The sequence below is a fragment of the Maylandia zebra genome, linkage group LG14, assembly GCF_041146795.1.
Source record: "Maylandia zebra isolate NMK-2024a linkage group LG14, Mzebra_GT3a, whole genome shotgun sequence".
Lineage (NCBI taxonomy): Eukaryota > Metazoa > Chordata > Actinopteri > Cichliformes > Cichlidae > Maylandia > Maylandia zebra.
In genome coordinates, this window is record NC_135180.1 from 780343 (window position 1) to 807206 (window position 26864).

At 43.8% G+C, this 26864-nt stretch overlaps 1 protein-coding gene across 2 annotated transcripts; it reads right to left on the minus strand.

Moving 5' to 3' along the window:
* Positions 1–1182: 1182 nt before the first annotated feature.
* On the minus strand, positions 1183–18372 carry zgc:113279 (uncharacterized). 2 transcript variants are annotated; one of them, XM_004537935.4, is made up of 11 exons: positions 18114–18372; positions 15944–16062; positions 15310–15334; positions 14977–15023; positions 14700–14847; positions 14303–14606; positions 11777–11882; positions 7118–7264; positions 6625–6685; positions 5893–6056; positions 1183–3288 (listed from the first exon to the last, which is right to left on the minus strand). In XM_004537935.4, the coding sequence occupies exons 1-11, from the start codon at positions 18247–18249 to the stop codon at positions 3265–3267; spliced, it is 1281 nt and encodes a 426-aa protein (XP_004537992.1). In that variant the 5' UTR covers positions 18250–18372; the 3' UTR covers positions 1183–3264. The 2 variants fall into 2 exon arrangements, 1 of the variants encoding a protein (XP_004537992.1); XR_013101578.1 differs by lacking the exons at positions 1183–3288; positions 5893–6056 and adding an exon at positions 8645–8903 and having other exon boundaries at positions 6624–6685.
* Positions 18373–26864: the final 8492 nt, after the last annotated feature.

A 26864-nucleotide genomic window follows, 5' to 3' on the forward strand; every position in this document is an offset into this window, starting at 1 on the left:
AGCAAGGACCTGGTTCCCAGCCCGTATCAGTCTCTACATGTATGCATTACAAAGATGTAAATTATTGTGGTGTGTGTGTGGTGTGTGTATATTTCACTACATTTTATACCTGTGGTGTAGACCACAGATAGACTGTCTTTGCAGTTTAATTGGCGTGTTTGGAGCACTGAAACCTCCAACTTGCTTACTGCTATGTGAGTGATGTCTCATTGTACTGCCCAGCTGCTTGTTATTGTCTAACCCATAACTATTTTTATATAAGGCCTTCTATGGAAATCTGAGCTTCGGGTCGAAACACTGAGTCGCTGTAAATTCTGTGCCACCATAAAGGAGACTTTGAAGAGCCACGGGCAAGAACTGAGTAACCAGGGATTAATGCAGGGGTCCATCCAGGTGATGTGACTGGAATAAACTGTATCGCATGTATTACAGCACCTCACAACCCCATTTGCAACAAAAGACAAAGTCATGAGCACCATCTAGTGGTGCAAAAGGGCATTTCCCCTCAGCTTAGATCCCTCTCCCCGTCACATCTTTGAACTGAGATGAAGGTTATCAGGTTATTTCTCATTTTTGACCTCAGCAGTGACCGAGGTGGAAAAATGCCAAATGTTAGACTGCTCCTGGTTGGCTGGCTCTGCCTTAAACTGAAAGGGAACAATTGACAGTTCTCATTATAGAGTAGTCAGTAACTTTGTTTGTTGCTGGAGACACAGGAGGACACATAAGACGAGGGTCTGCTGGTGTGTGTGTGAGGAGGCTTCTTGTTAGATCAAAGTTGTCAGGTTTAACATCAAGACGCTGATGGTAAAACAATCAGCTCTAGGCTGAACTAACTAGACTTTACTCACACTAGCTACATCCATTTTTATCTACGGTCTGCTTCAAAATCATTTCATCAGTGACTCATACGAGAACTCGAGCAGTGGGAACAGAATCTGGATGTTTGCGTAATCAGAAGTTGGGCAAGGGGAGATGACTACAGAGAGTTTGTGTGTGAACCTGTCCTCTGAGGATCGTAAACGGTTTCAGCAGATGTGATCTCGTAAACATGATTTATTGTCAGAGCCTGACACTGAGAAATGCTCACGGCTTCTGCTTTCTAGCCTCTGGCTAAGCAGCGTCAAACAAGCACGACAAACGTTTGAAACCCTTCCGGATGCATGAATGAACCTGACAGCGTGAAGTTTACTCAACCCAAACTTTATTGACCTTTTTAAAAAGCAAAAGCATGTTTTATCACACAAGTGTAAAACGTGCAGGAACATTAGGAAAACCATCAGGACTGCCGATGGAGCAGGGTGTGTGTCTGTGTGTGACACACGATGACTCTCAGGCTAACAGCTCTACCTGATGATTCACCAACTCATTATGACTCGTGTGAAAACAACCCAAAGGTCAAATTGTTGGCACCACTCCATATAAGACAACAAACGAACAAACACATGTTAACCACAGGTGTACACTGGAGCTCACGTCCACAAACAAAAGACAGAATGCTTACATAACACAAACACACATAGAGCCCCTAGTTGAGCCCATTTAATCCCCATGTCTTATATAATATCCCATAATAACAGCAGTACAAATCCCATACAATAAAGGAAAGTGTTTTTTAAAACTAGGATGTCATTTGTTTTTAATACATAAGCCGAGTGGTTTAAAATTAGCACCTGAAATACACTGTTTCTCATTCATGATGCAGGTGGACTCCCTGCCTGCTCAGGACTGTGTTGTATATACATATACAGATATGTTCATATATTTGGTCTGGTCAGTTTCTTTGTATGGCTCAAACTCACATGTACAGAGTCAAAGAGTCAAAACATATTAAACAAAATTGGGGAAAAAAGTCAGTATTAAAACAGACCTGAACAAACAAGGAACATGAAAAATAAAACCCCAAACAAATAAGTAAATATTAATTTTATGTCACATTTATGTTGTCGGCACTATTGGAAAACTAAAAGGATAACTAACGTGCTAACAACGAGCTGTCTTACATACATGCTGACATTCTTCTCCAAATACATCAAACAAAAAGCAATAAGTGACTGGAACACCAAACGTAGCTGGCAGATGGACTTTGACTTTGTTAACGTTTTCACCACAGCTTAAAGTAAGTGCTGGCATTAAGAGTCATTATTTTCAGCTTTGTGGTGAGTTATGCAGGAATATCAATGGGAATTTAAAAATAATGGGACACTTCTGGTAAATATCCATCAGCCAATATACTGGTGCATTCCCAATATTTATCATTTTCCAGCACAGGCACACTGGTTTGCAGAGCGGCCCACGTTCCTCCATCAGTCTTTACTCCTCTATAACCAGTGTACCATCTGCTGCAGTGACCGAGCTAACTACACATGCACATATAGAAACACATCAGACATTTAAAGACTCATACAGGAGCTTTCATGTCATTTATGAACATGACTACACTTTATTTGATCATTTTGTTTTTCTTTTCACTGCCGTGGTTTCATTTTTCAAACATCGAAACAAGAATGAAGTAATACTCGTACATTTCTGTGTTTAACCAGATTACTAATCAGTGACAACTGTTCACAGACACAGAGATGATATTTGACAGAAAAGAAAGTTATACATGCACAAGAGATCGAGGGACTCCTCGTCCCCCGGCACTACTTAATGTCCTCCGGTATCAGAGCCTCTTAACCTCTTAACGTCCACCACGTCGCCGGCACCCGTCGAGACTTAGAGCTGGGTTTTGTTTTTAGCCACATGCTAAACAGCCATATTTTCAGAAACTAGAAGATGTTACATTTTGAATGAAGTGTTTCACACGTGCACAGCAGTGTTTGTGTGGCTGGATGTTAACCAAACCCAAACCTAAGGCTTGACTGGTGGATTCAAGAGGTTAAAGATCCAACATGGCTTGTTCTAGGTAACAATGTCACAGCTCTCCTCAAAGAGCTCTGAGACATTAACAGCTTAAAGAGATTGGATCAGCTGGACACCCTAACTGAGGACAAGTTGTTACTCCAATGTAACAAACAATGGAAGTTTCATAGAAACCAGCTAATGAGAACCTAACATTTCTGTGCAGGTTACAGTAAACGCCTGATTGCAAGTCAGGCATTTTTGCCAAACACAGAATGTCAGATGTTTCTGTAACAGGCCTGAACACATGCTTGGAGAGAAAAACACACACCAGTAATTACAGCCTCTCTAAGACAAAGACAAGCCTGAATGTACTCGAAACGTTACCGTCGGGGTCTCTGAAACGCCCTGCCAGGCAGATCAGCCGGTTCTGGGCTGCCCCCTCTGAGGAAGAAGGACAGTCGGGTTAATCGTTTCAAATTCACTCAAATTCAAATTTGTAAAAACAAAAAAATCTGAACAGAAAATTGTAGTTCAGCAGGAGATGTAGACCCAGAGCATTCTGAACCATGTTGTTCAGTTTTAAAGCACTGAAGATGAACTGTGTACTGTAGCTTGGAATCCTCATTAACTGGACCTGTCACTTTTGTACTTTTAGTCTATATGAAACACGGACAGCACTGAAGTCAAGAAGTTCCCTTCAGCTGCCTCTCCAATCTGTGCTTAATGTCTTGTTTTGTCAGCAGTGCCACACTTCCATGGATTCTTTTGTTTACAGCTTTTATGTGTGTAATCGATTCAGTGCTCGGGAATATACAGGGAGTGCAGAATTATTAGGCAAATGAGTATTTTGTCCACATCATCCTCTTCATGCATGTTGTCTTACTCCAAGCTGTATAGGCTCGAAAGCCTACTACCAATTAAGCATATTAGGTGATGTGCATCTCTGTAATGAGAAGGGGTGTGGTCTAATGACATCAACACCCTATATCAGGTGTGCATAATTATTAGGCAACGTCCTTTCCTTTGGCAAAATGGGTCAAAAGAAGGACTTGACAGGCTCAGAAAAGTCAAAAATAGTGAGATATCTTGCAGAGGGATGCAGCAGTCTCAAAATTGCAAAGCTTCTGAAGCGTGATCATCGAACAATCAAGCGTTTCATTCAAAATAGTCAACAGGGTCGCAAGAAGCGTGTGGAAAAACCAAGGCGCAAAATAACTGCCCATGAACTGAGAAAAGTCAAGCGTGCAGCTGCCAAGATGCCACTTGCCACCAGTTTGGCCATATTTCAGAGCTGCAACATCACTGGAGTGCCCAAAAGCACAAGGTGTGCAATACTCAGAGACATGGCCAAGGTAAGAAAGGCTGAAAGACGACCACCACTGAACAAGACACACAAGCTGAAACGTCAAGACTGGGCCAAGAAATATCTCAAGACTGATTTTTCTAAGGTTTTATGGACTGATGAAATGAGAGTGAGTCTTGATGGGCCAGATGGATGGGCCCGTGGCTGGATTGGTAAAGGGCAGAGAGCTCCAGTCCCACTCAGACGCCAGCAAGGTGGAGGTGGAGTACTGGTTTGGGCTGGTATCATCAAAGATGAGCTTGTGGGGCCTTTTCGGGTTGAGGATGGAGTCAAGCTCAACTCCCAGTCCTACTGCCAGTTTCTGGAAGACACCTTCTTCAAGCAGTGGTACAGGAAGAAGTCTGCATCCTTCAAGAAAAACATGATTTTCATGCAGGACAATGCTCCATCACACGCGTCCAAGTACTCCACAGCGTGGCTGCAAGAAAGGGTATAAAAGAAGAAAAACTAATGACATGGCCTCCTTGTTCACCTGATCTGAACCCCATTGAGAACCTGTGGTCCATCATCAAATGTGAGATTTACAAGGAGGGAAAACAGTACACCTCTCTGAACAGTGTCTGGGAGGCTGTGGTTGCTGCTGCACGCAATGTTGATGGTGAACAGATCTAAACACTGACAGAACCCATGGATGGCAGGCTTTTGAGTGTCCTTGCAAAGAAAGGTGGCTATATTGGTCGCTGATTTGTTTTTGTTTTGTTTTTGAATGTCAGAAATGTATATTTGTGAATGTGGAGATGTTATATTGGTGTCACTGGTAAAAATAAATAATTGAAATGGGTATATATTTGTTTTTTGTTAAGTTGCCTAATAATTATGCACAGTAATAGTCACCTGCACACACAGATATCCCCCTAAAATAGCTAAAACTAAAAACAAACTAAAAACTACTTCCAGAAACATTCAGCTTTGATATTAATGAGTTTTTTGGGTTCATTGAGAACATGGTTGTTGTTCAATAATAAAATTATTCCTCAAAAATACAACTTGCCTAATAATTCTGCACTCCCTGTATTTGTTAAAACATGTCCTACTAACACCGCTGAACGAAGCGCCGAATGTGCATGAATTCTTTTGGTGACGTGGCAAACACACGAACGCTCTGCTACTTGATTCTAACCTGTTGCCAAGTCTCTTTTACACTGCTGCAAATGCACCAATAAAATCACTAACATCAGTTTCACGTTGGCACTTTTCATGTCTCTCATTATGTTTTGCTCCACATGGTGGCTGGTCAGCAGTCCCACACTGCCGTGAAGGATGGACTGAAGTCTAACATTGTTGTTGCAGGAACATAAATACTGATGTTTCTTACACTCCTTCAGTCAGCTGTTGAGTCTGCTTGTTTTCATTCTGCCAAACTTGGAAGCATGAGTGGATAATTGCCTATTTACAGTTGATGATAAAATCATTAGTCTCTCCTGTCAAGTGTGAGACTTACGAACTGATTAGCATCAGTGGGGCCAATGATTCGGTGTGAAGTCCACGCAGAAGCTCAGATTCATCCTGGGTCGTTATTTCTTTATACTCTTACAATTTAGTGCTGCCTTACAAAACAGCTTGTCTTGAAATACGTGAGGACTATTTAAGTGTGTAAATGTCACCTGGCTCGAGAGGTCAGAAGAAACAATGTATGAATAGTGCTGCAGCAACGTGTGTTTCATGGTTACTGCGAGACTCACCATGACATGAAGGTAGCTGCACATCTGCAGCACACACTCCAGAGTCTCCATCATTTGCTCTCGGCGGAGTGTGCGGAGCTTGCTGTGACCGAGGGATTCGTTGCTTTCCACCTCACAGATGGTGGCCTTCAGAGCAATGGAAGCACACTGTACCACACTCATCCCTGCAGAAACACAGAGGGCTGCAGGATAATGGTGCTTCTAAGCATAACTGCAATCAGTTGCAGACAAAAACAGGAAGTGCAGCTTTCAGGTTTTTAGTCACTGTGACTGAAGTTTTGTTGTCTTCTGTTCTCGCGTGCGTTGCTCTTTACACTCATTTGTGTTAAAGATGAAAAAAGGAAACCTTGTTCTATTCTAGTTGATGACAGTTGGCTAGTCAGTCATGGCTAACCATGCTGTAATGACTAAAGCCATTAAATAAACAAGAGGTCACTGTTTGTGGATTTTAAGCACTGCCAGATGTCTTTCTTTGGCTTTGTTCTACAGCACATGAGAGGAAGCCACAAAGAAAGTGCTGCTGTTTAAAGACGGACATGTTGCTGGCACACTAACATAGAAGATCGTGCAATGACAAAGGTGTCTTTGGCATCAAAGCTCTTACTTTTCTCTCTCTTAGTTCTGTGTTGTCTTCTTATATAACCATGTTCTGCATTTATCGTCTCATTATGTTTTTGAAACAGTGATGCACGAATAAAATGATCTGAAAGCTTTAAAGATTTGAGGACTTACCAGAGTTATCAGTAGCTTCGACGTCCACATATATGCCATCCATCATTGCACGCATTAGAACCTGTTAGAAAACATTTGAATACATCTGGATTGAATACAGTAGATAAGAAGCAAAGGTTGATCAGCCCAAACTTGACGCCATGCATCAAAGTACAGCCAGAGCTTACATTACAGCACCACTCTGGAATTCAGTGAGCCCTTTAGCCTGAGCCCTCTGTCATACATGTTTGTACTGTGAGGACAGACTTTAGAAAAATAAAAATACGGCAACTTTTTAAATATCTTTAACAATTTGCACAGTGAACTACACAACCTTAATTTTTCATCACAGCTGTTTTCTAAGCCTCGTCTCTGACAGTAACTTGTAATGCTTCTTGACTTGCTTGTAAACTGTGCAGAAAGATGGGACACAAAAGCAAAAGCCCAACAGCAGACGTACTGTCACACAGTCAGGTTCTTTCTCTATACAAGCAGAAATGATAACGGCTCTGACCTCCAGGACTCTGATGTAGCCGCTCTCAGCGCTGAGGTGGAGGCATGATTTTCCTGCGTTGTTCGTCTCATTGACGTTGGCTCCCAGATAGATCAGATCGGCCACCATCAGGTGGTGGTTGTGTTTTGATGCATAGAGAAGAGGAGTCTGAACAGAGAGCAAAGGAAAGCATGAAGCTATGAACTGAACATGTTGGTGCAGAACGCACTCAAGTCTTTGAATAGTTACCATGAATGTGGCTGCAAAACAATATCTAGGAACAAGACGTTGTGCAAACTGATGGAAGACTTAGTGGTTACCTGTTAATTACATACTGATGGGTAACACCTGATATGGACCTTAACATGTGCAATAACACACAGATAGAACAGTGAAGCTGAATACGTGCAGCTCTGTACGCAGGAGGTGAGAGGAGCGTCACAGGGAGTCATGGTGGTGGTGGTGGTGGGGGGGGGTGTCAATCATTCTCCACTTAAACCAACGGCAAAAATAAAAAGTATACGAAAGCTTTTTGAAATACAGCGATGAGTCACATATGTGCCTGAAGAATCCACACGTTCTCACTTCCAGAGTGTAACATTTTATGCTAGGTATCGCCGATATGTTACGCTTCTGCGCACCCAACACTTCCCTAGATTACCAGATCGGAAAAATGAGGAAACATGAGAACCATTTGGAATGAATCTACACATGTACGTTCGTTTTAGTTCAATCGTTTGGGAAAACAGTATGTAACGTGAAAGTGCTGGTTACGTTTAGGGATAAGGTTATGGTTAGTGCTGGAAGACGTGGCTGGAGCGTGCGTTACTGCGGGAGCGTCATTCTCCTGGATTTCACCCGGCGCGTAGCATAAGAACATGGGCGGTCAGAGTGCACTATACAGGTCATCGGATGTTCAAGATGGGCTTTACGTCTACCAACAACTGCTCACACTGCCAAACCAATTCACCGGACAATTATATCCACGCTCTTTGGTTCTGTCCACCAGTTCAGAAGTTTTGGCGCGAGATATGTGAAGACTTATCAAAGTGTCTGAAATGTAACATTCCAACTTCCCCCTTAGTGTGTTTGTTGGGCAGCTTAGATAATGTCACTTCAGAAAAGAATATAGCCCATATGGTTTTCACTGCCCTATGCATAGCCAAGAAAACAGTCCTCATGAACTGGAAAAATAAAAATAATCTTAATTCTAACCAATATAGAAATTATCTATTAGATTACATTAGTCTTGATACAGCCTCTGCCACCACATCAGATCAATTGCTCTGGGCTCCTTTGAACAGCTGCATCACCTAGTGGGGGTGGGGTCATAGTTTAGTTCCACCTTCACTGTTGTGATTGGTGTGGGGGTAGGGACAGGCTTAGGGCGTCGGGGGGTTCCCCGGAGGCATCTTCCTTGGGGGGCTCAACCCGGGGTAGCGGTCATGTCCGGTTAGGGGCTCTGTTGGCTCTCAGGTGACTGTTTCCTCGCGGCTGCGTGCAGCGGGGCTAGGGGAGGGTCTGTGCTGACGGACGTGGGTTACTGACCTGGTAGCCTGGCTGCCCCTGGGTGGGTCCGGGATGGGCGTGAGGTTCTGGGGGCGCTCCGTCTCTGGGCTGGGACCCGGACCGGGCCTCGGGGGCTTGGGTCCTGGTTGGTGTGTTGCCGGGGTTGTGGGCGGGTGGGTGCATGGGGGCCCAGCCCTGGAGCAGGGTGCCGCCGGTGCGTCGAGCCACCTGGGGGGCTCTTCAACTGGTGGGGGAGATTGTCACACCTTGCAGGAGCTTTCCTCTCCTCAGGAACTCTCTGCAGGAGGGGGAGATACAGGAGAGGTGGAGGAAGATCTCAGCCTGGGTGTTTATTGTCTTATGTAGTCTGGAAGAAGAGTGGATGGTGGGGTGGGTGCAGTTTTCTCTGTGGTGGGGTTGGGTGGACTGTCCCAGGCTCTGTGGGGCCGGGGGGGCGCTGCTGCACTGGGCCCCGGTCTGGATGGGCCTGGGCCCCCTTTCCCTGGCGGGTCGCGGAGTATGGGGGTGCCTACTGGGGTCAGCGGGGGAGCTGGCCCCAGGGAGGGGTTACCTGCCCCTCCCTTCCTTCCCTCCCCATCTCCAGCTGCCTCCCCCTTCCCGCTCCACCACAACCACCCACACATGCAGGGCCTTGGAGTAGGGGTATGTCACCAGGGTGCAGAGGAGGCTACCCCCCCCGCCCCCCTCTGTCCCCTTCTGGCTGCCTCTGCCTCAATTTTATCCCACAACTTAGACATTCACATTACTCACACTCTCATTACACATACATATAGGATCTTGGGGGTGGGCACGATACATGGAATCCAAAGTACCATCAGGGTGTACACCCCACCCCTGGCGTCGTTGCCCACCTCTCAAGGTTAAATACACGTAGACATTGAGGGCTAGCAGGAGGGACTATGCACTTACCTGCTGCTCCTTGGCAGGTAGCTCCAAGCCCTCCTGGGTTTTAATTGCACCTTAGAACACACATGCATCAACATTACAATGAGCGGGTGGAGGGAGGTTTGGAGTCTTCTCTCACCCCCATTCTCTGCGACCTGCTGGAGCGGGGGGGCTAGGAGGAGGAGTTGGCCGTCCGACTGCAGTCTGGAGTGTGGGGCCTCCCTGCTGCTGCGGAGTCGGGGCGGTCTGCCTCCCCCCACCGCAGGGAAAAGGGTAACACCACCTGGGTCTGGGTGCAGTTCCCCCTCCAGGGGCAAGGGTACCTATACCCGGTTTGTAGAGTACGCTTGGGGAGTGTGATCGTGTGTACAGCGTCTCTTTATGTCTGTCTCCACGTTGGTTGAGTGTGGAGTAAGTGCATATGAGAGCATGAGGGTGGGAATGGATGTTTGTGTCTGTGTGTGCCTGTATGTCTGTGTCTATATGTCAGGTCGGGTGTCAGGCGCCACCTCTCTGGGGACATCTCAGGCCCTCCAAGGTTTGGAGGCCTATCTCCCCCTACCCCCTACCCCCTCCCTCAGACATCGGTGCGTTGGTGGTTCTTTGTGTCCGGGGATGGGCGTAGAGGTACACACCGGCTCACTCCTTGGCGGCCGCTTATCGGGGCCTGGAGCCTGGGGCTCGCTCGGGCCACTTCGGAGGTGGGGTGCCCCCGGCCTCTCGGCCTGGGGCTCGGTCACTCAGGCACAGCTGGCTGCCGGCGGAGCTCACGGGCGTGTCACTGCAACTCCCCCTGGCTTCTGCTCCGCGGCTGCTGAGTGAGCCCTCATCTGGGACTCTCCTCAGCTCTTTCTGGGACAGTGGCGCAGCTGCCCCTCTGTTGGTCTTCCTTGGTCTCTTGTGTTCTGGGGGCCTCTGGATGTCTGGAGTTTTGATCTCCTCCATACCTGCTTCATGCCCTGGAGGACGGGGCTGTGGCCCCCCCACACCCTCTAGCAGATTATTACATGAAGGAACCTTTTAAAAAAACAAAAAACAAGCGCGTCCATGCTCACAGGTGATCACACCCACAAACTACACCCTTTTTGGCTCCTACCTCAAAGCACACTGTGTTCTGTTGATCTTACGTGCTGCACAATAATGTTTAATATTTAGTATTTACTGTCATATTCCCATATATCTTTGTGATGTTGTTTATTCTATTACTCTTGTTCTCTTCTGCTTGTTTTCTTTTTTCTTTCTCAGCAGGTGACCCAGGTGATTGATATATGCATTTCTTATTCTTTTTGTTTTTTTCTCTGCTCATTCTGTTGGTTTTTGTCTTTTGCCCTTCTCCCCCGTCCCTCTTCTCAGCTGTTTCTCTTTCCCTCTTTCTTTCTCCCCTTCTTTCCCCCAGTCAAGTCTGTCCCGTATTCAGTAAGTGAAAATAAAATAAACAATAAAAGGTGAATCAAATGGACCATTACGGCAAGGCTGGGATGGTCAATTTGGTAAAGTAAATCCGTTGGGCATCTTTCTTCGCCTTTAGACAACAATTCTGATGCAAAAGAGCCAAACGGGACAGGCAAAAAAACCCCAAAAAACAAACAAACAAAAAAAAACAAAAACATGGGCGGTCACCTGTCGCGCTCCTCAGGAATGCCGTGGGACGTGACAAATCGTCATCATATTACGCCTCAGGAGGGAGAACGGGCTGGAAGAATCTTAGTTGAACAGGTGACACAGTATTAAGTTCATATTTTAAACGTCTTTATCCCCCGTGCTTGTTATCTGCACATGGCTAACAGGGAAAACCACGAGGACACATTAGCTAATGCAGGATTTCAAAGGCCAATAGCAATATTTGGTGGATTAAAAATCTGATATTTTGATATACTGGCTGGTATTTTTTCTTTGAAACAGATGAACCATTATCATCACCTACCATGTGTTTTACATCAGCTCGGATTAGCTTGGATTAGCTACTACTTGTTTTTTGTAAGTGTTCTAAACGACAGGTTGTCAAGAGGTAAACTGCAGATTTCCCCCGTTAGACAAACTGTGCAATGTCAACACTCAATTGTCATTTTCATTTATTGGCTGTTATTAATCCCAGTACTGCTGATAAACTGGTCACGTTGTGGTGTTAGCTAACTTACTGGTTACAGGCTTAAAAGCAAAGAAAAATGATGCCTGACATGTTGCCAGGCTTGTAAAACACTGGAGGGAAATGTTGTATAAAGCAACAGATAGTTGTAATATTCATAAAAATAGAAATCTGTTTACCATGCCATCTGAGTCTTTTAGGTCCAGGCTGTTGAATGTGGCCATCCTTTTAGCAATGGCAAAGCCCAGAGCCCTCTTTCCAACACATACTACTCTGTGAAGAATTCTGGAAGGAGAAACACAAATAAGCGATTCAAGTTTTTACTGACACAGGGCTACAGAAATGGGTAAAGGTGGGTTATGGACACTTTATTTGTTTGTGTATTAAGATCTCCATCAGCTTCTGCGGCAGCTACTCTTCCTGTGGTCTGACAAATTCTTTAACAAAAAACGTTTTCATACACGAACATCGAATACATGAAATACAATAAATGCAAATGTAACTGGAGCTGTGTCTGTGTAAACTGAAAGTTTGTCTTGTGTCCAAGGACTTCTGCACATTTGAGTGAGCTTCTTTGTGTCCTCCTTGCAGCAGACTAATTAGAGCAGTGCCCTGGTGAACGTAAGTAACAGCAGAAGACAAAAACCGAGCGTGAGTTTCCAGCATGTCAAAACGCCCTTTGAAAAAAAGGAACTTAAATGTTGAACGACAACAAATGTGACCAAACTAGTTGAAGGCTGGTTTTGCAAGTCAATCCTTCAGCACAGCTCTGAGACATCAGTTACAGGATCTTGTAAGTACATGGTTGAAAAAACAAGAGAGAGCGATGAAAGAAGAAGATCTCATGAATCTTTGCCAAACAGAAATTTGCTGGCAGCTTGTTGACTTTGCAGAAGACACGAAATTTGCAGTTTAGAAAGCACCATCTGGATTTTTTAAAGGTGAGATCACAAGCTGAAGTTAGACAGTGGCTCTGTCTACCTTTATGTCAACACAATGATAAAAAAACAGTACATTATGTTAGTGTAGCCAACAAGCTCAAACTTTTATTTTGAAAAGGGCCCATTACCTCAATACAAACGCATACAGATTTTTTCTAAATGACACATTTGTTGATTTTCCAGTGCATCTATCTTTTTGCTGCTAAGACAAGAGATTTATAGTTATCTGCCAAGCAGAGTGAGCAAGTATTCATCCAGAAGCTTATTAATGTCTGCCAAACGGATATTCACTGAGGGTGAACATGCTAAGGGACAAGTATTATTGGGGGTATATGCATATTTTGATCCTGTGTGGATTAGAGAAAATCCCAAATAAATTCAAACGAGTGCGCCCAGCTCTTGTTTAAATTTAACTATTAATTTAAAAATCAATAGTTCAAAAGAAATCATTAAAAGCCCAGAACGTCCATGACATTCCTGCCCATGATCACTGGATGCAAACTTTTGACCACAGCTGTACATGCACAGTTTCGACTGTCAGCTCCAGCATAAGGTTCCCTGCACCGTAAAAAAAATTCCTAAAAAACAGTAATATCCCAGCAGCTGGGGCGCCAAAATAATACCAGAAAATAACTTTCCCATGAAAATACGGTTATTTTCAGTAATGACAATACAGTTTGTTGCCCTAATTTTACATGGGATTTTGCCTTTTCACGTGCTTTTAAACATTAAATTAGGAACAATTTAATGTGATTAAACAATGAAATTACCTATAAACAAAGTCAATGAATGCAGCAATATATACTTAAAGCCTCTGTCAGTGCGCCCCAGGGTGGCTGTGGCTACAATGTAGCTTCATCACCAGTGTGTGAATGTGTGGATGACTGGGTGTGTAAAGCGCTGTACAAATACAGGCCATTTACCATTAAATGTACAGAAATATACAGTTAACAGTTGGTTTGAATAATAATGGATTGCATTCATATAGCGCTTTATGAGACCCTCAAAGCGCTTTACAATTCCACTTTACTATTCCCCTCTGACCATCACCAGTAAAAATGTAAAATCAGTCTATTTATGTGAATTTAATGATATTCAAGAAAAACAGTACAAAACTGTAAAATACGCAGTAAAATACTTTTATATTACAATTACAATTTTTTTTACAGTGTAGTAAAAATCTGTCCCTTTGCAGTAAAAGCTGGAACGACTGCGTGTGCAGGACCGTGCAGCCCAGCCGTCGGTGCGAGGTGAGAGACAGTGGTCGTAAAGGATTTAACCTGCCTACCACTGCAGGAGGACAAACGAGTCGTAGTATCGTCTGGTTCCTTTTTGACTCTTAATTCTTCAGTCGTTTTTATATTTGTAAAATAACTGTAGCATTAGGCTAATGACATGTGTTGGCTAGCTTAAATGCTCTAGTTTGTTAAAAAGTTAAAAAGTAATCTGCAGCCGTGCAATAACGACGGCTGACTAACCCCGATCTGGTCCACACGAATAATTTACCCTCAGGGCTCTTTTTTGAAATAGTTCTGGTCAGTAGATGCTCTGCTAGGATAGATGTATGAGACTTAATGTTCAACAACAACATTTATATTTCATACTGTACATTACTGCAGTTTCATTTCACCTCTGTGTCTCCTGAAAATTTCAGCTAGTTTTTTTGCTCGTGGGCGTCCAATCAAGGTGAACAGTAAAAGCGCCTCCTCTTTGGTGGCCATTACCTTTAACATACATACAGAGACAGTCTTCTATCAAACTTACGTCCTGCCATGTTCATCAGCGGACAGCAGTTCTGCATCGCAGACATCCCTCAGCTGGCCCTCCTCTTTCTGCAGCTGTGTCCAGAAGAAAGCGCCGCCGTTCACGTTATATTCACTGTAATTCCTGGGACCAAACCACTCCTGCCTTTGTTCACCATTTTTGCTCACAATTCCAAAGATCGAGGGCGGGCAGCTGGGAAACATGAAGCCAGGAGGGGTCTGGTGGTACTCTGCTGTGCCTGGGGAGTAGGTCATGTAGGACGGGGGGCTGGGAATGATTTCATCGTACTCGTCACCGTTAAGTCCTGCACCGAGCGGAGACAGCGTGGTACATCAAGGGTGGAAGTAATTGCCAGTCACAGTCTCACTTTAAGGAGTAGCTTTAAAAAACATATTACCAGTTGGAGACAGCTGAGGAGAAACTGGTGGATCAGTGGGGGACAGGGGTGGGGGAGACAATGGGTTTCTGCTGCCAGTCCTGAGATCTTCTTCCAGTACTTCGACGATGATTGACAGCTCCTCCAGGCTTTGTGACGGCTGTTGTGTCTGAAAGCCAAAGAGTACTGCAGAGTATTTGAGCTGCTCTTCAAAATGACATGTAGCTTACAGCATACCAAAGCTTTGCACTTTGAAACCTTCTGGGTGGAGCAGAGTTCTGTCTTTTATAACACTGACCTTGACAGTTCGGCGCCTGGAGCTCGTTTTAGCTCGTTTTAAGTCTCCTGAGGAACAAAGAGTCAAGTATAAGTCAGCACACCTCTACGCAGGATGTTTGGCTTCTTCTTAAGCCAGGCCCAAAAGCCTGCGTGACACCATAACACCCCCAAACAACACTATAAATCTGCCACGACGGAAAATTCTCTTAACATCACGCATGAGATGACGCACATCCATCCAACATAGGCTAACCCCACCACTGCCAACATTTTCATGCAAAGAAGCCAACCAACCCAACACACGACCTCCTCCGTGGTGCACACTGCCGCGTTAAATAAAGATTGCACTGACCTTTGGCTGTTTTGCTGCATCTGTCCTGCATTCACACAGTTGGATGATGAAGGGATAAAAACAAAGAGTGCGTCAGTGTGAATATAAATCTAAATATAATACTATACAGAACTTATACAGAAGTCCAATTTTTACCTATTCATGCAGTATTTTTTTGACCCTACAGTGAACCTAATGCAAAGCCACTTTCACTCTTTAAGCATGATTAACAGAACCTTTACTTTCAGCTCATAAACAGCCAGCACCACCATCGTGCCGTCTGAGAAGTGAGCTCACGCTGCAGACGATACATTAGATCAGTTTTCGGCTGCACATTATGAACACGGTCAGTTCTCTACCTGAGGATAAAACGGGTGTGATCGGCAGCCGGTTGTGTGCTGTTGCCTGCAGTTATCAGTTATTAAGACGCTGTTGTGATAATCTCACATTTGATGACTACAGCATGTCACATGTTACACGCACTTTCTTATTTTGCCTTGGCTTCAGTTGGTGCAGCGTTTGGGGGAACTTGTAAACCTCACTATGATTTCAGAAAACACAAGATTTCCTTTTCCAAGCAGTGAAATGTGTTTCTGTGCGGCTGTATCTTTGTCACACTTTTATTGTACGCGTGTGTTTTGAACCTCAAGCCTACCTTCAAATCTTGGCCACAGCCTTGAGTGAGGCGGATGTTTCTTAGCAGATCCTTTACTGGCATTCTGACACGGACTCCGAGGTAGACCTTGTCGTTACCATAAATGGAACGTTTGGCACCTGCAGGAAAACATGAAGGATCAGACTGCTGTGGCGCCATGACACAGAACCAGCTCTCTACAGAGCAGTGCTGATTTTCTAACCGGAAAGTAACTCAAAATGTTAGAAAACCAGCACTGCTCAGTGTTAGCCATTGTTAATCTTCTGACTAGGTTACTTTTAAAAATATAACACTGTCAAAAGTGATCATTTAACACTCAACAGTGTCGTATTTAACACATAATGACTTGTAGCTGTAAGATGTGGCCGTGCTTCACCTACTGTATGACACCTATCTGAATGTCAGTGTATCATCAACACAGTATAGCGTCAGGTTTAAATGACGGGTAACTTCTGCATTACAGATGCCAAAAAAGTCAACAGAACCTACAACATATACGCCTGCATAGAGTCGAAGAACTTTTCAAAATAAGACCGAAATGAAAAGAGCTCAGTCAAAGAGAAAGAATAAACGCAGCTCAAGTAAATACAATCAAATGAAATATGTTTTTAAAGGCTAAATATAGTTGCAATAAAAGAGAAAAAAAGCTCAATAAAATGCATTGAAGCAAACAAAATAAATAAATAGCATAACACAGACTGATAAGAGTAAAGTGGCTCACAGTGTAACCTGTACAAGCTCAGCTCCCTGCACTTTGCTTTTGTCTTTTCCTCAAACATGCACACAGAACGAAACAGGTCCCATTTAAACAACACCTTTAGATGAGTGAAGTGAATCCTCACATTCCTGTTTTTAGCAGGGTTGTCAGGACTCTAGAATTCCAAACTTTGTTCCAGTTTCCATGCCTCCTTCATCGGGCTGTGGAACAGTAAGCTTCAACGTTTAAGTGGATGCAGGCTAAAGTTTCAGAGCTCTGACCTGTCACCATAGACGTCTACGGCAGGACTGAGAGCTCAGTATTAAAATAATTCACTGGAAATAAAATGTTTATTTTACCACTCTGTGCCCCCAGATTAATAATTAACCACAGTGTTATATCTGACTATTATATATTTAGATTCTTTATAGATTTCCAATCACCATTTGCTAACCTCTCTGGCGTAGGCGATCACTATCTGTGCAAAAAAAGGTTGTATGATCCATTAAACGACCCTTTAAGATTGGCCACATGCTGCCAACGTCACCCTCTTCACATGGATGCGCTGCAGAAATCTGAATTTAGTACAGCGGTCTTAAACTCGCAGCCCGGGGGCCACATGCAGCCCATGTCGGCCCTACTTGTGGCCCGTATACCGATGTGAATAAATGTAAGGCAGTTTGGCCCTTGAAGGGACTTTTTTGAAACCAATATGAGCAGAGAGCACAAACATGCTGAGGCTGTGTTCGCTCAGTGAGAGAGTCACAAACTCATGTGTGCAGTTTGATTTTGTTAAATATGAACACAATGACAGGGACCAGTGTGTTTGTTTGTTTGTTCAATGAAAGACTTCAGTTAGTTAAGAGTCTATTTATACAATATTTGAAATAAAAACAAACAAACAAAACATTTTCTGAAATATTTGTGGCTGTTTTCTTGTTTGTTTGGTTGTTTTTGTGCCACTTGAACACTAAAGTGGCCCACAGCTCGTTTGATAACCAGCTTCATGTGACTGTTTAGGCTGATTTTAGGGTCAATCCAAAAACGTAAAGAAGTCCTGGCTTCATGGTGCAGGACCAAGCTCGAAGTCTGATGTCTGTTATCGCATCATAGTTTCTCTTGTCTGGAGCGCTCTCTCTAAACAACACACGCCCAGGCGCTGACAGTAGATCAGCAAACAGTCGATCTGACGACCATGCTACGTTTAAAGTCGTGTTTCTTTAGCTCAGTGTACCATTGGCTGGTTGGATATCTGTGGTAACTAGTAGTCGAACAGGTGTACCCAAAAATGTGTCCGGTGAGTTTGTAAAGTTACTACAAGCTGTTAGGAGTTCCTTAGATAAAACACACAAACAACAAAGAGAAAAGCCGAGCATCGTTCCTGTAAAAGTACAAGAGCTGCGATAAAGTCCTTTAATAATAAATGTTCTGCCTCAGAGATTTTCCTCAGAGATAAAACATCTTCTCGCCTACCTTTCTTAGTGCCTCCCACATCACGCACTGCTGCACCTGGGACAGGTGAGCCCGCCACGGTGTCCCCCAGCAGAGCAGAGGAGTCGGCTTCTCCCCGTCTGCCCCTGCGCTCATTTATTTTGTACCGTCCTCTCATATCGTAAACAGACAAAGCTGAGTTAGCGACACACGGCTCCCACCACTGAAGCACTGACACCTGACAGCTGCTGTAGCTGGGTGGAACCTGAGCCTCGACCGGCTGCACGGCTGAGGACTCACCTGTTTGTTTGCCCACTGGCAGCTCGACGGGAACTGCACCAAAGACGATCCCGCCTGCTGCTCGATGCCCACGCCCAGCAGTGTGAATGTCACGCAGTGTTTGCATTACAGTTTTAGAGCAGGCCTCTATACCGACACTGCGCCCTGAGAGAAATGGCTACAGGACCCACGATGTTAATGTAACTGTAAATCTCTTGCTCTGATTTCGCATAGAAAGAATATGAACTCACCCTCAAGTACACCGTTTACTCTCACCGGTTAAATAACTTGCAATACTTGAATATGAGAAAAGAAGACTAGAAAACTATGCTTTTACATAATTATCATATTATTGCAATGTACTTATAGAAATGTGTATTAAGTGATGGGGAGATTCTCACAGTGAAGCACTGAAATAAATGATATGGTGATTTGCCATTTCAGCTCGTAAGTGATCAGAAGCTTCAGTTATACACAGAGACTGACTATGTTAGTTCAGGGCTGAAGTTAACAAACCAAATGCAAAGCATCCAGTAAGACCTGCTTGAACATGACTGCTGATGAAGACTCTGCCCGAGGCAGACATTCCCATTGAAAAAGATCTTTTCAATGGAAATGTCTGGTGTCTGTGCTGAAAGCAGATTTGAAAAGCAAAATAGAATAAAGCAGACACAGTACAGGGACAGGTGAGGCTACTGACCCCCCCAAACCAAAACAGCAACAAAGACACGATTCATAAGTTGTATAATGTGTGTTTCAGCTGACACAGGAAACCATCTGGCGTCTCCAGAATGTCTTTTATAGGGGTGGCCTTATGGTTGATTATTTTGCTGACTGGAAGTCCCAAACAGCTTTAAGGATTCCCAGCAGAGCTAAGCAGAAGCAGCTCCCCCAGCATGGAGACAAATAAGTAAAAGTTAAAATAAGTTGAAAACATGTATGTGTTGCTGTGTGAAATACTTGTAATACTTGTGTCACATGTGGATAGGGCACTATCTGTTGTGGCACTAAAGGCTAGCAGGCAGCATAATTAAAGAAATTTAAGTGCCTTTAACTTTAATGTACATAAAATATATCAGGAATATTAGAGCCAAGCCCTATCTGTATAATTAGCTTTTGTTTATTCTGTAGGGCAAATTTTAACCAACTGTCAGAAAACAAATAACCAGCATGTTATGTGTATGAATCAGAGGTGGGACCAAGTCATTGTTTTGCAAGTCTCAAGTAAGTCTCAAGTCTTTATCCTCAAGTCTCAAGTCAAGTCTCAAGTAATGTCAGGCAAGTCAGAGTCGAGTCTCAAGTCACTGGTGTAAAAGTCCAAGTCAAGTCACAAGTCTTAGAACATTTTTTCAAGTCAAGTCTAAAGTCATAAAATTAATGACTCGAGTCTGACTCGAGTCCAAGTCATGTGACTCGAGTCCACACCTCTGGTATGAATCATCAGTATTTTCTGAAAGATCAGCTCAGATTTTTATATTAAATTTATGCCTGGAATTTCCATGTGATCTGTATTCAGGTTTATTATTTAGACCTCTCATTGAAATCTTGTTACCTAAACTCTCACACCAATCCCATCTGAATGGAGAAACTGGTGACACGTGTCACATTCCAGGACAGGTATAAACAATGAGAGGTGGTGGATTGGCCAGATGATGGCCGGTGTGTAAAAATAACTCAGTTGTTTGGTGGTGGCATCGCAGAGCTTCCACAGATTCAGTAACATTAACAAGTGGTGGAGGCCAGCAGGTGGATGAGGGAGAGGGGAGGCAGGAGGAGGCCGCCAGTCTGAGTGTCAGGTGAACTTGAGGTAAGAAGTTATGACCTGCAGTCCATCTGGGTCAGATATAAACCAAGTTTAGGTGGAGTTTATTTTTGTTATGCTGACTTTTTACAGTCAGTTACAGTAACTCGTACTGCATGCTAGCTAGCATGACGGAGTTTCTATACAGCTGGGCGGTGCTATGATGTTACTGATAGTGAACTTTATTTTATTCATAAGGTGATAGGTTTGTAGCTTGAACCTATTCGCTGGAACGTTGAAGGCAATATAATTACACAGCAAGCAAGACACGAGTAGGCAAAGTTCTTCATGTTTCTCGTGCACGGGAGAGAACCACATGTGTGTGTGTGTGTGTGTGTGTGTGTGTGTGAGGTCAAGATGTGACCCTGTGAAGACTCCCCAAAGCTGGTGCCAGGAGTCCAGCGGGTCCATCTGAACAAAAGGCTCTTATACTTAAAGAGATATATACGCAGAGATGGGCAGTAACGCGTTACTTGTAACGCGTTACTGTAATCTGATTACTTTTTTCAAGTAACGAGTAAAGTAAGGGATTACTATTGCAAAATCGGTAATTAGATTACCGTTACTTTCCCGTAGGAACGCTGCGTTACTGCGTTACTAAAACCGTGATTTTTTTGCGAGAATGTCTCATGACAGTGACGTAAGCAAGTGCGACGTTAGTGACAACAGCTGTGTGCAGATCAACAGTGGATCATATATCGAGTGCGGAGAGAGTATGAGCGTGCAGCGTTTAAAGCGTGGAAGTACTGACCTTACTTTGAGTTTGATTCCATAAAAAGTGACAAAAACATTAGCGTCCATCGTGTGTGGGAAGAAAACTTCTTTTTACAGCGAAAAAAACCCCTAAACTTCCGAGCAAGCACCGAGTAGCTACGACGTAATGGGAAACTCACAGAGACACTCGCGCGGATTCTTCAACTGACCGCAGCACACCTACACCAGGGTAACCCTCCGCCTACCCTGCTCCTGCTTTACAGGTGAAAATAGAGCAAAAGGACCGCTGAGTCTTTGACTTTATTTATTTTCTGCTGTGTTTTACTTGCATCTGTTTGAAAGAGTGAGTGTAAACACAAAAAATATTTTATTTTATGAGCTGGAATGTGTAGAAAATAGGTTTAAACGTTAAACTAATTTATTCAAGTCAGAGAATGTTGCATATAATTAAATGTTTTGCTTGATGCATAAAGTTAAAAGATTAAAACTGATAAAACAAGTTAAAAAAAGAGACTTTTCCATTTGATTACATTTTGTATGATGGATTATGTAGAAAAAGTAGAATTGGGCTGAAAGATCTATCACTTTATCACCTCTTCAGGTTGTAAATCGTGTTTTTAAAAAGTAACTAAGTAACTAACTAAGTAATTAATTACTTTTGAAAATAAGTAATCAGTAAAGTAACGGGATTACTTTTTGGGGGGAGTAATCAGTAATTAGTTACTGATTACTTTTTTCAAGTAACTTGACCAACACTGTATATACGTGTGTTTGCTATGCCATATATCAGCAAGAGAAGATACGATCTCTCCTAGGAGGTGTGTGATCTATGCCAGAGCACTCTGTAGAGGAGTGAACTCACTCCCCTCTTCATGCTACACAGAGTTTTTACAGACCTCCTAGGATGAGACATTCTTTCAATCTACAAATGATTATACACTTCTAAGCATATATGACAATCAACAATTCAAAACCTAACATCCCCCCCTTTTTGACCTTTATGCTAGAAAAGCTCCCAGTTATGAATACCTCATGTCTGACAGTTTCAATGCAAACATTGTTATACACAGCATATGTCAAATCACCCTAAATTACTGTATAAATACACAGTTTGACAAATGTATTAGCAGTTATCCCATTCCTCATTGATCTCATCCAATGGCAACCTGCATCCTACGAGCAAACAAATAAATTGTTAATTTAATAGTTGAAATAAGAAAGTAACATTTTCAAAAACATCTCAGCTTGGTGATGCTTCCTCCGGGTGTACAAATCACATGTCTCTCTGCAGAGTGGTTTGAGTTCTGCAGGACGTCATAAATGTCTCTTCCAGTTGTTTCCATCACTGTCCATAGGACCAGAGTCCAAATGTATGTAGAATAAAGTTCAAACATACCAGTTGGTTTTGTTGTTTGTCAACATGGGTCTCAGCTATCTCCAAAGCTGCAGACCTCTTCAGCACTCAAGTTTTATGGCCTCTATCAACCCCCATCACCTCACTTCAGCTTTGTCCTGTGTTCCACTGTCTCTTCTTGCCATTTTACTCCAAAGGTGGCAAATGTCAAACTCCAACAGTCCCCTCAGTTCTCCTCAAAAGTTTTCTTCACATGCACAGTGAAGTTGTAGCTTGTTGTAAACACAGTGCCATTCATCCGATCAGTCAGGATGATGGGTTTGCTCTTCTTCTCTGATGCTGTTTGTCCACACTGCTGCTGCTTGCTGGGACTCTTTGCTCAGGACTTGCTGCTGTCTCTTTATCATGTTATTGCTTTGGAGCTGCATTCCTTGTCTTCAGGGAGGAGTGAGCGCTTGCTTGTGAGTTTGAGAGACACATGGTGCTGTAAATAAGTCAGCCAGAAACTTGGCCTGAATGTTTCCAATGATGTTAAACTATAACTTTCTTCCGACCGCTGCATGTGGAAAATTGATTCAGGTCTGCTTTTCACCTGAAAGTGACAAACTAAGACATTTTCATTATTATTATCACTGCTTCATCTCTCTCTCTCTCTCTGTTTTTGTGAACAGTCCTTTCTTAAAAGCAGAAAATGAGATTGTAGTTGTTCTTGGCTGATCAACACAAAACCTTTTTCCTATTATTATTTTTTATCTACAATATAAATTCTCTCTCTTTTTCACTCTTTTTTCTCTTTCAAATAGCCGGTGACCTGCAGAATCCACTCCATGACATGTTGGTCAGTCACAGGAGCTCGTTCAGTGAGAGACTGAGATTACCGAAAAGCACCACTGAACGACACAGGAAATCATTCCTGCCTGTGGCCATCTCCCTGTACAACGCATCCACTTAACACACTGTTTGCTGCTACAACTACACATGTTTCTTTCCAACTATTTATTTATAAGTGACTTATGTATGTATGTATGTATATATATGTATATATTGTACTATTCTTAGTTAGCGTATTGTCTGTCTTGTCTTAATGTTGGTTTAAAATGGAGCACTGTAACAAAAAATAATTTCCCCCAGGGATCAATAAAGTATTCTGATTCTGATTCTGATTCTGAATCACCGCTCTCACAATTGGAGGCAATTACTTTTACACAGCGCACAAAGACACTGTGACGTCAAACACATTCACACTCACTTTTTCATCTGCATAAATAAATCATATGGCTGATGATATGTGCCATGGTGATCCATATGTATGATCACAAGTTTATTTAATTATTTTTAACCCAACAAAACAAATAAACAGAAACATGATGCTGATGCTATGAACACTCCACACACATGAGTCAAGATGCAGGAAAACTGCTCACGGAAACTCTGCACACTCCAGTTATCATAGTTATCATAGTACTGTTTCCCTCTCTTTGAGGAGTTCTCAGACAGCTCTCGATCTGATAATGTGTAGCTTGCTCATCAGCTCAGAAAAGTGGTCGCATGCTTTGCCCACAGTGGCAAAGTCTTACACTTTCATATTCAATTCAGCTTCTCCATCATGTAGTTTTCAGCTGTTTCATACAAGGTTCAGCATATTAGTTGTTTTCACAGGTGTGCTGTATATCTCAACAATAGCTCATAATAAGACGACAGTCTTTCACACAGGTCAAGTGCCTCTATGCACTTCATTAGTTTAAATATTTATCTATATCACTTCACCTCATATGTCATTGTACTAAATCTGAGCAACCCTAAGCTTAATGCAGATTGCTTTTAACAATTATCCACCTCAATTAAATCTATGGCACACAGGCTGTTGTCGATCAGGGCAAGTTAAAGAATAAACATTTTGTGTCAGCAAGGGGTGGAGGGAAAGCCACCCACCAGAGCATAGCTGCTGATGTGGGCTGGCCTTCTCCACACGCTCTTCAAGGCTGGTATGTTTTCTGAAAACTTCTGACATTTGAATCTCTTCCATTTATAAGCCTGCGATTAACCGCACGGCTCAGGTCCGTGTGAAACCCGCGCGACCGTGGTCGTGTGAACCCGCGCAGCTAAGGAGCCGTCGCTCTCCTTTTTTTTTTTTTTTTTAAATACTTTGCGCTGCCAGGAGCAAAGTCCAGCATAAACGTCTGTCACCCTCTGACTCACTCTTGGTTGCCTAGGAACCCATGATAACAACAACAGTCGGTGTCACAGACCACGTGTTCTGCTCCGCACACAGTCACACAACAACAACAACAACAACGACAACAACGACAACAACAACAACACAAAATAGGCCTTTTGTCCAGCACATTCTGGACCCCGCGGAACTTCTCAACGCCCCACAAAGCGGCGGAGAACTCACCTCTCGCTCCACAAAGCAGCGAGGAACTCAGTTATCGCTCCACAAAGCAGCGAAAAACTCACTTATTGCTCCACAAAGCAGCGAACTTCTCAACGCCTCACAAAGTGGCGGAGACTGCACAACCACACGGTTATAGAGTCGGGCTCTTTAAACTTACTTGGTGTTGCTTAGCGTGTAATATGAGCCTCGGATCCCGCCGATCGTCATTCATCGAGGAGAAAAGACAGACAGTTAATCCACAGGAACTTCCTGGCTGACGTCAGTCTTTCAGTGTGTCTCTTCTCCCCTTGGTGAATGCCGATTCCAGGGCTCCGGCTCTCGAAGGACCAATTAATGATAGGTTTGTAGCTTGAACCTATTCGCTGGAATGTTGAAGGCAATAAAATTACACAGTAAGCAAGACACGAAGTAGGCAAAGTTCTTCATGTTTCTCGTGCACGGGAGAGAACCAGACAAACGCCGTTCCTTCGCTTGACCCCAGTTGCTCTCGTCCGTTCTCCCGTAACACTGCTCTTTTATTGAGGTTACATGAATATGCATAGGTTCATTAACATATGACATCTACATACACACAAAGAGTACCTTGCCTTTGTGTGTGTGTGTGTGTGTGTGTGTGTGTGTGTGTGTGTGTGTGTGAGGTCAAGATGTGACCCTGTGAAGACTCCCCAAAGCTGGTGCCAGGAGTCCAGCGGGTCCATCTGAACAAAAGGCTCTTATACTTAAAGAGATATATACGTGTGTTTGCTATGCCATATATCAGCAAGAGAAGATACGACCTCTCCTAGGAGGTGTGTGATCTATGCCAGAGCACTCTGTAGAAGAGTGAACGCACTCCCCTCTTCATGCTACACAGAGTTGTTACAGACCTCCTAGGATGAGACATTCTTTCAATCTACAAATGATTATATACTTCTAAGCATATATGAGTAAATATTTCTAAGCATAAATGGCAATCAACAATACAAAACCTAACATAAGGTTAGTTAGTAGAGTTGCCAACTGCTCCTTAAAAAACAATCGTCCCGCATTCAGAGAAAATATTACGCGTTTCATGTTGAGCTGAGAAGGGACGCAGTTTGTCTAGGATGGAAAAAGACACAAAGCTGGAGTTATTCTGTCGTTACGCTGCAGCTGCCTCTTCTCTCATCCTCTCCCCCTCCCTCTCCTGTTGCTACTTCAATCATGAAACTGATCAATGATCAGCTGATCGGCTTTTCTCTCTTGTTTATTTATCGCCCTGTTACGTTTCGGTGTTGTCAGTGTTTTGTTTTTGCGTGACTGTCATGTGTTTCCTGTTTTACTTTGAAGGTCTGTTGTTATCTCAGTGTGTTCAGTTTACGTTTCCTTGTCTCGTCAGGTCTAATTTGCCCCAGCTGTGTTTCCCTCCTGTGGTCCATTCCCTGATTGCTCCTTCTATGTATTTAAGCCCTGTGTGTCAGTTGGTCATGGTTGCGATCTCCCCCGTGTTGTAAATAGATTTGTCGATACTTTAGTTTTGGGATTTTGGTGGAGAGCTGTAGTTTTTTTCTCGTGTGTTTTTTTTTCTTATTTTTATTTTCATACGTTGCACGCCGGTTGCCTAGGCTGGGGTGTAACATATGGGGACTCGTCCGGGATTGCCTTCGCTGGAGGGTCCGAGGGACCGCTCCGGCCTTCGTCTGCTGGAGGGTCAGTGGGACCGCTCCAGCCTTCATCAGCCTTCGTTTGTCTTTGCTGGAGGGTCCGAGGGACCGCTCCAGCCTTCATCCGCCTTCGCTGGAGGGTCCGAGGGACCGCTCCAGCCTTCATCCGCCTTCGCTGGAGGGTCCGAGGGACCGCTCCAGCCTTCGTCGTCTGCTGGAGGGTCAGTGGGACCGCTCCAGCCTTCATCAGCCTTCGTCCGTCTTCGCTGGAGGGTCCGTTGGAGGGACCGCTTCAGCCTTCGTCCGCCTTTGCTGGAGGGTCCGAGGCACCGCTTCAGTCTTCGTTTGTCTTCGCTGGAGGGTCCGAGGCACCGCTCCAGCCTTCGTCTGCCTTCGCTGGAGGGTCCGTGGGACCGCTCCAGACTTCATCCGTCTTCGCTGGAGGGTCCGGGGGACCGCTCCAGCCTTCGTCGTCTGCTGGAGGGTCCGTGGGACCGCTCCAGCCTCCACCAGCCTTCATCCGCTTTTGATCAAACATTTCACTTGGGGTTACATGTTTGATTTTGATTTTTTGCTCCTTCTATGTATTTAAGCCCTGTGTGTCAGTTGGTCATGGTCGCGATCT